Source organism: Amphibalanus amphitrite, unplaced genomic scaffold (assembly GCF_019059575.1).
Source record: "Amphibalanus amphitrite isolate SeventyFive unplaced genomic scaffold, NRLGWU_Aamphi_draft 000099F_arrow, whole genome shotgun sequence".
Classification (NCBI taxonomy): domain Eukaryota; kingdom Metazoa; phylum Arthropoda; class Thecostraca; order Balanomorpha; family Balanidae; genus Amphibalanus; species Amphibalanus amphitrite.
This window is the reverse complement of record NW_024881594.1, coordinates 42504-54397: the sequence shown is the minus strand read 5'-3', so window position 1 is coordinate 54397 and position 11894 is coordinate 42504. Positions and strand designations below refer to the sequence as shown.

At 50.7% G+C, this 11894-nt stretch overlaps 1 protein-coding gene and 1 long non-coding RNA gene across 2 annotated transcripts; one reads left to right on the top strand and one right to left on the bottom strand.

The window, feature by feature from the left end:
- Positions 1-892: 892 nt before the first annotated feature.
- LOC122380500 lies at positions 893-1357 on the top strand. The gene has a single exon (XM_043363692.1). It carries the CDS (start codon positions 893-895, stop codon positions 1355-1357), a length of 465 nt encoding a protein of 154 aa, XP_043219627.1.
- Positions 1358-7104: 5747 nt separating this feature from the next.
- Positions 7105-8182, bottom strand: LOC122380498. Its single transcript, XR_006256342.1, has 3 exons — positions 8007-8182; positions 7555-7644; positions 7105-7406 (listed from the first exon to the last, which is right to left on the bottom strand). It is a non-coding gene; the product is annotated as an uncharacterized LOC122380498 (long non-coding RNA).
- Positions 8183-11894: the final 3712 nt, after the last annotated feature.

Genomic DNA, 11894 nt, shown 5'->3' with positions numbered 1-11894 from the left:
TCATCAGTATGTTGATTCAGGAAACTGATAGAATGATCTTCTTTTCAGATCAAAATGGCTGAAGACGAAGTCTTTCTGTGCTCAAAATGCATGGTGGAAGGTCCAATTAACTGGATTGTGCACCACACATGTGAGGGCATTGATCAAGTAACATCTGTCCCCTAAAATAGTGGAAAATTTTCAACTGATTTTTTGGTAGCTTTAAAATGTAAGATCCTTAATGTATTTGGCATCATTCGAAAGCGCGTTAAATTCTGATTCAGATGAACCTAAAATATTTTGTCAATTGTATCATTCAGCAGCTATGTCTCGGCCGAATCGCATGCGTGATCTGAGAAGAGTCGCACAATTTTATCAAAACCATCGGGAATTGGGGAAAAAGTATACGGTTAAGCATTTTCTTGAAGAAGGTATTCCAAAATCAGCAGTCTATAATGTTTTGAAAAGGGTCGATGATGGTGGAACACTGGAAAGACAGCCGGGGAGTGGGCGGAAGGCAATGAAAATGACACAATCGAAGATCAGTAACGTAAAAAGGGATCTGGAACACAAAGTTGGCTCTTCGGTCAGGGTTTTGGCCAGAAAATACAAGATTTCTAAGTCGTATCTGCACAGAGTGGTCGCAAACAAATGTGGTTTGACCTACTACAGGCGCAAGAGAGCCAGTCTGCAAACAGAGGCCCAGAAAACCAAGATCAAGTCGCGCTGCATGAGGCTGTACCGCGGACCACTCGCCTTGAGCGCACGCGCAGAGATCGTCATGGACGACGAGTCGTACTTCGGATTTTCGGGATCCGAATATGCCAGGAACAGGGGGTTTTATTCCTCAGACAAGAGCAACTGCCCTCCCGACGTTCAGTATGCCAGGAAACAAAAGTTTCCGCCCAGGATAATGGTTTGGCTCGCCATCAGTCCAAGGGGCCTGAGCACCCCCTTCATCATGGAGAAGGGGTGCATGGACGGTCAGACGTACCTGGAAAACTGTCTGAGGGGCAGATTAGTGCCCTTCTTAGACGAAAAACATCCTGACAGGAACATCTTGTTCTGGCCGGACCTGGCATCGTGTCATTATCACAAGGATGTGACAGCATTTCTCGAGGCCAGCGGGATCCCATTCGTCAAGAAGGAGGATAACCCACCAAACATGCCCGCCATCCGCCCAATCGAGACGGTGTGGGCACTTCTGAAGCAGAAAGTCTACGAGGGCAACTGGACAGCCCTTTCGAAGCAGCAGCTGGCGGGCAGGATCCGAAGAAAAATCAAGGAAGTGGACATCGAGGTTGTGCGCACCCTCCTGGAGCGCGTGCCCGGGCACCTCCGTCTCGTGGGTCGTGAGTGCGCCGATGCCCTGATCTAGACATGTGTGTGAGTGAAGCACAGTCGCCCACATATTCGTGGAAAGTTTCATGAATAAATATGGTATAGCCTCTGAGTTATCGCATTTGGAAAATTTTCCACTATTTTAGGGGACAGATGTTAGTCCTAGACGATTCCCAGAGTCTAGATGACGAGGAAACTGGTCTAGACAATGCAGTCAAAAAAAAATTTGGTCTGATGAAGCGACAAAGTCGCTGATATACCTCTATGGCGTTCATAAAGAAAAGTTCTCAGACCCCAGGTACAAGAAGAAACTTGTGTGGAACAAAATAACAGATGAAGCGAACAAAAGTGGTGGTGGTTTGAGTTTCAGTGTCAAACAGGTAAATAACAGATGGGAAACTCTCTGTGATGCTTATAAGAGGACAGTGGACAACAATAGACAGTCAGGTAGAGGTCGCAAAATCTGCCTCTACCAAAAGGAGTTGGAAGAGATCCTTGGCAAAACCCAAGTGTCTCTCCAAGGATCGTCCTGGGAAGTTTGACACCCGACAACACACCGAGCTCGGACAGACAGTCCAATAGCGCTTCTAGCCCAAATGATGCTTCTGGGTCAGCTTGCCCATCTCAGGTGATCAACAGTACATCTGAGACTCTCAAATCTCCTTCGATGGGGAGCAAAAGGCCTACACCCAGTGAAACTGAGGGAAAAAGCACGAAGGCTAAGAGAACAGGGCAATTCCACGACAAATCACCTAATTTTTTTCCAATTGTTCACCATGACCTCTCCGATTTTGCTCAAATTTGGCATGTAAGTTGACCTATGGGCACTACTTCGTCCCAGTAAATTTTTAGTCTCTAGGTCACAGGGGTCATGAGATATGGGTCATGCAAATTTTTAGGTTTTCCGGAACATTGAAATATAAAGTATTTTTTATCTCTGCAACGGTTCACCGGATCAAAAAAAGTTATATATGAAATAAGAAGCGCAAAGGCTGGTGCGTCTAGCAAAAATGTGAACGAAACCCCAGGGTCATTTTTTTTACCCTTTGACCTTGTGACCTTTTCTTGACCCCGTGACCTTTCAAATTTGTCCTATTTTAAAAATTCTGATTTTTTCTATCAGAGATGTCTTATCCATGCTCTTAATAGTGGTATGTGATTTGGTTGGTATATCGGACCCGTTGACCTCAAACTGAGGTCAACAATGTGGTCATGACCTGACATGAAAATGACATCTGCCGAGAACGTCGAGAATCATAGGCAATATGGGTGTCATATGAAAGCTTACTTCACGGAGAATACATTGGTGGTGTTTTTGAGTAGGTATGGACCGGGTCAAGGTCACATTAGGTCAGTGACCTAACACAGCATTGTGTTCTTTGAAGGTGGCGTATTTTATTTGTTTGGTAAGCCCAGTGATCAGCACACAATAAAAAGGAAACAAAACGTCATAAAACACCGTCTGTCTTTATTCAAAAAGCACAGATAAAATGCATTCACCCACATACACACACTCGCACAAACACACACACATACATACACCTTGTTCGAGGAAGATCTTTCAAACAAACCTCAGTAACACACGCGGTGTGAAGAACGAGTCTCAGAAGACTAGGAGAGCTTGAAGGCTGCTATGGTGTGGGAGTCGAGCGGTACAAAGCGGTGAAACGTCCTGGTACATACCTACCACCTACCCTTCACCGTGCGGGCACTTGTGAATCGTTCTCTTTCATTTTCGTCTTCGTTCCTGCTATTTGCGTTGCCGAAACGATGAAGAAATGCATTTTATCGGTAAGGTGGTCCTCACAGTATTACCAATACCATCGCATGCGCTTTTGCCATGCGAGGTGGTAAAAAATCCACTCACATTGAACACCGAAATCCTCGGCATGATGACATATATTTGCAAAATTGTATTTGTTCTTGTACTGGGACGCTGCTCCGTCAGAGAAGTAGTGTATTTTTTAGTCTTGGGCATTCATTTCAAATGTGGGGAATAACCACTGCCTGAAATGCCGCTTCAGCTACCGCGTCAGCTCCCGCAACGCAAATAGCAGAAACGAAGACAAAAATGAAAGAACGCTTCACAAGTGCCCGCATGGTGAAGGGTACCAGGACGTTTCACCGCTTTGTACTGCTCGACTCCAATACCATAGCAGCCTTCAAGCTGTCCGAGTCTTCTGAGACTCGTTCTTCACAGCGCGTGTGTCACTGTTTGAACGAACTTCGAAAAGAACTTCCTCGAACAAGGTGTATGAATGTGTGTGTTTTTGCGAGTGTGTTTATATGGGTATGTGTGCATTTTATCTCTGCTTTTTGAATAAAAAAAGACGTTTTATGACGTTTTGTTTCCTTTTTATTGTATGCTGATCACTGGACTTACCATAAACAAATACAATACGCCACCTTCAAAAAACACAATGCTGTGCTAGGTCACTGACCTAATGTGACCTTGACCCGGCCCATACCTACTCAAAAACACCACCAATGTATTCTCCGTGAAGTTAGCTTTCATATGACACCCATATTGCCTATGATTCATGACGTTCTCGGCAGATGTCATTTTCATGTCAGGTCATGACCACATTGTTGACCTCAGTTTGAGGTCAACAGGTCCGATATACCAACCAAATCACATACCACTATTAAGAGCATGGATAAGACATCTCTGATAGAAAAAATCAGAATTTTTAAAATAGGACAAATTTGAAAGGTCACGGGGTCAAGAAAAGGTCACAAGGTCACAAGGTCAAAAATTGACCCTGAGGTTTCGTTCACATTTTTGCTAGACGCACCAGCCTGTGTGCTTATTATTTCATATATAACTTTTTTTGATACGGTGAACCGTTGCAGAGATAAAAAAATACTTTATATTTCAATATTCCGGGAAACCTTAAAATTTGCATGATCCATATCTCATGACCCCTGTGACCTAGAGACTAAAAATTCACTGGGACGTAGTAGTGCCCATAGGTCAACTTGCATGCCAAATTTGAGCAAAATCGGAGAGGTCATGGTGAACATGCCTAGGTGATCTGTCATGGAATTGCCCAACATCCAACGAAGAGGTTCTAGAGTTCCTTCATGGCATGGAAAAGAAAAGACAGGAGAGGCACAAAGAAAATCAGGAGCTAGCATATAAGATACACCAGGAAAGGCTGGCCCTCATGCGTGAGCTTCTTGGACGGGGAAAAGGTAGGCGTCAAAGTGAAGATGAACTTGGTTCAAGCTGAGTCCTTAGAGGCGTGGGTCGCCGGATTGCCCATGAAAGTTCAAATGGCCATTCATTAGCTGGGGAATGGTGATGCAACCAAGAGCTTCGTTTGTGTGAATACGCTGTAGTGCATTAGATCATAGTTCATTTTTATTGATAGCCAAGAGCTGGTGTCATTTGCGGTTCGCCGTGAATAGCTGTGCCATTTGTGATTTGCCGTATTACGCGATGCCACTTTGTTCCTACTTGTGAATGCATCAGTTGCTGTTTTTTTCTCAGGTATTGGCATAATACATCTTACATAGTAATCCCTGCCTCTCAGCGGGCAATGGAAGGACAGACTAATGAGGCCATTCAACAGTGGCGCCTGAAAAGCAGCGCATCAGCAACGTGTATTTATGGTGCACCGACCACATTAATGGAGCCACCTCGTTTCTCTACTCACGCTTGGTGTAGTTAAAACCGTACTAAGACGAAGAAGGACACGGGCGACGTAACATTGCAGACGACCAGTTCACTTCATTTCATTTATTTGGAAGGCCACACACAGGTAAAACCCATTGATAGTGGTCCTCAATCATACGATCATTCATTTACACACATCCAGCAGGCATAACAAAGGTGTAAAAATAAATGTCTGAGTAATGCTGAGCATGGCAGACTTCGAACCGTCCAAAATGTCAAAAAGACAGACATCTTTGGACTAATTGCTGCCAGCTTGGGCATTTTGACCGTCCACTCGGCGAAGTTACCGGACCACAGACATTGGATATGCATTTGCTGAAGCTGGCACCTCTAGCACGGACACATATTACCTAAGTTCCGGGCCCAGAAAGGCAGTCATCAGCTGTTCTCTTACAGGTGCGCCACGCTCATCACGCCTGTCCTCTGCCGCGTCATCTCGATGGCGCGGCACAACAACCTCGAGCCCCTCTGCACCATCGGTAAGCTCGCCAAAGTCATCGCCCCTGTCGCCACCTGCCAGACACATGTTATGCAACACACAGGCTGTGATGATGGTTTTGGTCGTGTCAGCGATGCTCCACATCTTCAAGAACTTGAGCCTACGGAAACGACCCTTTAACAGGGCAAATGCTCGCTCGATCACCATACGCCTCTTACTTACTTCTGTGTTGAATCGCTTTTGACGCCTTGTTAGCCTTTCGTTATCCTTGAAAGGGGTGATCAGTTGCCCTGTTAAAGGTAGTGTGCCAGCTTTCCTGGACCGTATGGAGATAATGGCCCAGATAAGGAGAACCGGATTTTTAGAACTTATCCATACCTTCAAAACTCATGGAAACGTCTTAAATTCTTCAAATTTTGAAGACCCCAGTGCGAAATTCGCCCCGACGGGTTGTCGGTCGTACCCCAACCACATTTCACACCACTATGAACAATAAATGCACACACTGAAATCGCTATTACCGATATGCTCATCCAATCAAGTTTCGATAAACCCGTTCATCATCATCTCCTGCGGTTTCGAACACGCCTGTATGATCTAATGCAAGAGACGGTGGTGCGGTAGACCGCGCCCAAAGCCAGGGCCCCGGTAACGTGAGGTAGCCGAGTCGGGGCAGCGTGCGCTGACCCAAGCCGGGGCCGCGCGTCCTCCCGGTGTCATGTGATAGCCCGGGGCTGCCCGCGGGGATGCGGTAGACCGCGCCCAAAGCTGCGGCCCCGACTTGGGTCAGCGCACTCTGCCCCGACTCGCCTACCTCACGTTACCGGGGCCCTGCAGCTTTGGGCGCGGCTTCTGCTCATACTTTGTGGTGCGGTGGTGGTGCGTCGGGCCGCGCGCTCTGACTTCGGCCAAGAAAAATGCGTCAGCTGATCATTGTCATTTCTGCCACTTGCGTGTGATGAAATGGGGTCATAACTTAAGAGACGGCTTTTTCATATCAATTATTTTACATAAAATCATATTTCAAACCATAAATAATGTTCGACAGCCAAATAAAAGAAACAATACCAATACAGGCTTACAGTTTAAGGCTCGACATTGTGTTGTCTACGATTAGACAGCTGATAACTCATTCCCGTACGTCGTAACTCTATAATGACCTTTGCTTATTGTCACATGTGCGCTGCATTCGCGATTGTTGTCGACGCCTGTTTGCAGGCCAGCCCACTACAGTTGTTATACATATCGAAAAACCGATAAACTTTTAGGCGAAAAAGGCACTATTCCAGGCCCATTTTTTTGCGATATTAGGTAAAAACAGAAGCTTCTTATCCTAGGAAAAATAAAATGGGAAATCTTTCAAAGGTGGCACACTACCTTTAAGGGGTACGCGCTATCTCCTAGAATGACACTTTCACCATCGGGACACAGTCTGGGAAGCGCCTGGCACAAGGGAGAGTTACGGAATACCCGGGCATCGTGAACCGAGCCCGGGTATCCCATTAACACGTCAATGAAGCGCGTGTCAGCCTGGCAGACCGCTTGGAGAACCAAAGAGTGGAAGCCCTTTCTATTTACATGGACCTCCTGGTCCTCGACTGGCTGGGAGATCGGGATGTGAGAGCCATCGATGGCCCCCACCAAGGCCCTAAATAGGCCCCCACAATCTCGATGCCCCCAGCACAGTCGATCGCACCAGCTGCAGTGTTGTTTGGCCACTTCACGTGTTCTCCGAGCAGGTCGTTTACGATCGCATTCGTCAAGCGTCGGTTCGAGCGTATTACACTCGACTTGGTAAGATCGAACCTGTCACTAATGCTCCGAATAGTGTCCTGATTGGCTAAAGTCCACAGAAGGACCAATGGTGCTTTGCCTGGAGAAATGGGCTCCCTTCCGCCATGGTCTTCGGCGTACGCCCCTGCCGCGCCCAAGTCCTCCTGCAGTTGCTGCACCTGGTGTCGAGTCATCCTAGAAAAGGAAGCAGTTGGGTAAGAAACGATGATGAGGCACACACACTTTATCTTACTGGCTGTTATCCCCTTTGAATACAAGGGATGTAGGTAAGTGCAAAACTAGCCTAGCATGAAATGCTGCAAACCAACAAACTCAAACTCACCGGAAATGCCCACGGAAGTCATCATCAAGGTAGGCTGGTACAGTGGCTACCACATAGCCTCTCGCTCTCACTCTCTCAGCTTGATCATCTCTGAAACAAGGCATATTCAAGTATAAGTAAGACTAATACCATGAGTAGACATGGCCATATATACTGTCACATATAACCTTTAAATTGTGCTAGGAGAAAAGGTCTAATGAACTTGAATAACTTCAACAGCAGTGGCGGCTCAAGGGGAGCAAAATGGGCATTTACCCCCCCCCCCCCCCAACGGCATAATTTTAACATTACGCCTATGGACGAGACATGGAAAGAATCGATAAATTGTTATGGTTTGGCCCCCCTCAAAACTCTGAGCTGGATCCGCCTCTGTTCAACAGAAACTAATAAGATTGCGCAATACGCTATGACTTGTGATAGAAATTGAAACGATATTAAATTTATATACCAACCTTATATCCTGGATGTGATGAAGTATTTCTTCAGGCATTTCTTCATCTTCACCATTGAGTAATGCTGCCACTGCTTGGGCATGCTCCTCCTCTAAGTGGAGCAACATCTCTACTTCTTCTTCCTGAAGCTCACGTAACGGTCCTTCCGTCATGACTCGAAGATGAAAGACAAGAGCTGTAAAAACAAGGATCATATCATTATGACATGTCATGCTCATTAATCATTATGAATTTTCTGTTGCCAAGTCACTTTTTGATATCATTAGTGTAGTGTATCGAGTACCTAGTGCATCGGGTGTCCGAGGCTCGGCATCGGGCCCCCGGTAATACGAGTGTGAGGCGGCCGCACCCTGCTCGGCTCCAGTCAGAGCCAGCAGTCGAGAGGCTCCGCCCGGCCGCACAGCACGGCAGTGCCTTAGTGTTCTGCACCGCGAGTTTGTGAGAATACATCGGAATCCGGAGACGGCGGTGGACACTACATCTGGCGACAAGGATGAGATCCTGAATACTACCGACGATGAACGTCGAGGGGGTGTCGCCGCCAACTCCGTTCCTGGCGAGACCAGGAAAACCAGCACTGCCCTGGAGTGACTGGATTTTCAGTTTCCACAACTACCTGACTGCCCTGGGAGGTGAGGCCTACAGCACGGAGAGGAAGACGGCTCTCCTTCTGCACTGTGTCGGCGCCGAGGCGCAACGGGTGTACCGTACCCTACCGGTCCAGCCGAGGAGAGAAGACGAAGACGAGTTCCATGCGGCTGAGCGGCAGCTCGCCGAGTTTTATGAACCTCAGGTCAACGTGATCGCGGAGCGGTTCTTCTTCCGGCAGCGACGGCAAAAGTCGCACGAGCCGACGGCCGACTACGTGGCGGCGCTGCGCCGCCTGGCAGTTAACTGCTCGTTTGGACAAATGACAGACGCAATGATACGTGACCAAGTCGTGGAAGCAACAGTGCATCCGATTCTCCGCGAGCGTTTTCTGCAGGATAAGGGCCTGACCCTGGACGGCGTTCTGGAGATCGCCGAGGCATTCGAGCGATCCCGACGCGAGGCGACCGCCATGGCCGGGCCGGCGCGGCCCGCCGCCGACGGAGCGCAGTCACTGCATCAGATATCTGACGCTCGTCAGCGCCGCGGGCGCCGGCCCTGGCGACCCGCCCGGCGGCAAGACGACCGCCGCCCCGCCCCTGCCCAGTTGCAAGCCGACCGTCGCCCCGGACCTGCCCAGCTGCAACCGGACACGTGCCCCAGCTGCGGTCGGCGCCAGCACAATGAGCGCGGTCGGTGTCCCGCTACCGGGGCCACGTGCAGGCAGTGTGGGCGGACGGGTCACTTTGCCGTGGTCTGCTGGTCTGGTGAACGGAACGACGACAGAAGGTGTCACGAGCTGACTGTTCTCTGCTGCGCCGTACCAAATACCGATAAGATGATGTGCGAAGTACAGATGGAGGTACCAGGTATCACGCAGACCGTGAATCTGCAAGTTGACACGGGTGCCACGGTGTCCGCTTTAGGACTCGGCATCGCCAGACGTCTCTTCAAAGGCAGTCGTCTCAATAGAACGTCTGCTCGTCTGTTCGGTTTTGGTCGACACCAGCTTCAAGTGCTTGGCATGCTGCCAGCGCTGGTGACCTACCGTGGACGGCGAGCCAACACAGAGTTCTTCATCATAGATTCCGACGGTGAAGAAGCCGTCATGGGACTGGACCTGCTGAAGCAGTTGGACGTAAATCTGCACCCCGCGAGTGGGGCAATCGATCAGCTGGCGGTCACTGGGAGCGCAGAAGTCCCGGAACCGCCACCGTCTCAGCCCGACCCTGGCGAGATACGCTCACTGACGACAGTCCGTGGCTACCAGCACAGGATTGTTCTCCGTCCTGATGCTGTACCGGTGCGTCACAAGCTCCGCCGACTCCCGTATGCTGTTCGTGAAGAGGTCAGCCGCGAGCTGGACCGACTCCAGGAGGAAGGAGTCATCGAACCGGTCGAAGTCAGCGACTGGGTTCACCCGATGGTCGTCAGCAGGAAAAGGAACGGGAAGCTGCGCATCTGCGTGGATCTCAGGGACCTGAATCGACAGGTCATCGCCGAAGTTCATCCCCTGCCGACGGCAGAGGAGCTCCAAGACCAGCTGAAGGGCAACATCTTCACAGTTATCGACCTGCAGAGCGCATACCATCAGCTGGAGCTGGAGCCTGCTTCCCGTCAGCTCACCACGTTCCTGACTCACCGAGGCCTACGACGGTTCACGAGGGTTCCGTTTGGTCTGGTCTCGGCAGGATCTGCGTTCCAGAGATTGCTGGACAACCTGCTGGACGGCATCCCGGGATGTGTTCACTACATGGACGACGTCGCGGTCGTGGGAGTGTCACAGGAAGAACACGACGACCGTCTTCGGCGCGTCATGGCCCGACTGAAGGAGGCCAACTTGACAGTCAACAGAGAGAAGTCTGTGTTCAGCAAAGCAGCTGTCGACTTCTGTGGCTTCACGCTGTCTGCGTCGGGAGTCACACCACTGCAGTCACAGATCAAGGCCGTGACTGACGCACCACCGCCGGAGAACGCCAAGGAGCTGAAGTCGTTCCTGGGGATGTGTGGATGGTTTCTCAGGTTCGTCCCTGGGTACGCCGAGACCGTCCATCCACTGTACCGGCTGCTGAAGAAGGGCACCAAGTTCGTCTGGGACGACACAGCGAACCGAGCTTTCAACGAGGTCAAGCTGAAGATAGCTGCAAGCCCGACACTGAAGCCGTTCGACCAGGGCCTGCCTACATTCGTCACGTCCGACGGCAGCGGCAAGGGCGCTGGAGCTGTACTCACGCAGCTGAGCTCCGATGGAGAAGAAAACGCCGTAGCGTTCTGGTCTCGGGCGTTCACCCCTACCGAGCAGCGCTACTCAGTGTCTGAGCTGGAAGCACTGAGCGCTGTTCTCGCCGTGGAACACTGGAAACTGTATCTGTGGGGACGTCCGTTCACTCTCCGCACAGATCATTCGGCGCTGCAGACACTGCTCTCGCCCAGCTTCTCGGGGAGAGCGGGCGCGAGGATCGCGCGCTGGCAGGCACGCCTGCTGCCGTATGCGTACACAGTCCAGTACGTGCCTGGCCGGAACCTAACTCCTGCAGCAGACGCCCTCTCCAGGATGCCAGTTCCTGCCGAAGAAGCGGACCTGCATGAAGACAGCTCCGCTGAAGAAGAGGTGATCGCTCTTCTGACAGATGAAGAGAGCGTGCTGACCGAGCAAGACGTCCGCACCGCGTCAGCTGCTGATCCTGAGCTGCAGCAGCTGCGTCATCAGATCAAGCGCGGCTGGCCGAGCAGCGCCAAGGCCTGCCCGGTTGAAGTCCAGCCGTACTTCAAGATGAGACACGAGTTGTGGGTGCGCAACGACGACGTCATCCTGAGAGGAGCCCAACAAGTTGTTGTGCCCGTTCAGCTCCGCCGCAGATACCTGGAGCTGGCGCACAGCGCGCACGACGGAATCGTCCGCATGAAACAGGCGCTGCGGAATCTGGCGTGGTGGCCCGGCATCAACCGTGAGGTGGAGGAGCTGTGCCGAAGTTGCGAGCGCTGCCAGCACAGCGACGCAGTCCTCTCCCAGCGCGCGCGCCCTGCGCCCATGCAGCCAGTCGACCTGCCGGACCGCGCCTGGTCGAAACTGGGAATGGATATCGTTGGTCCAATCAACGGAGCACCAGCAACTGCCCGTTACGCCATCACTCTGATTGACTACAGAAGCAAATGGGCGGAAGTCTGCCTGACGTCATCGACTGAGACTGAAGACGTCATCAAGTTCTTGTCAACTGTGTGGGCCAAAGAGGGCTATCCCGACGAGATCGTGACGGACAATGGGCCCCAGTTCACGAGCAGGGAGTTCACTGCGTATCT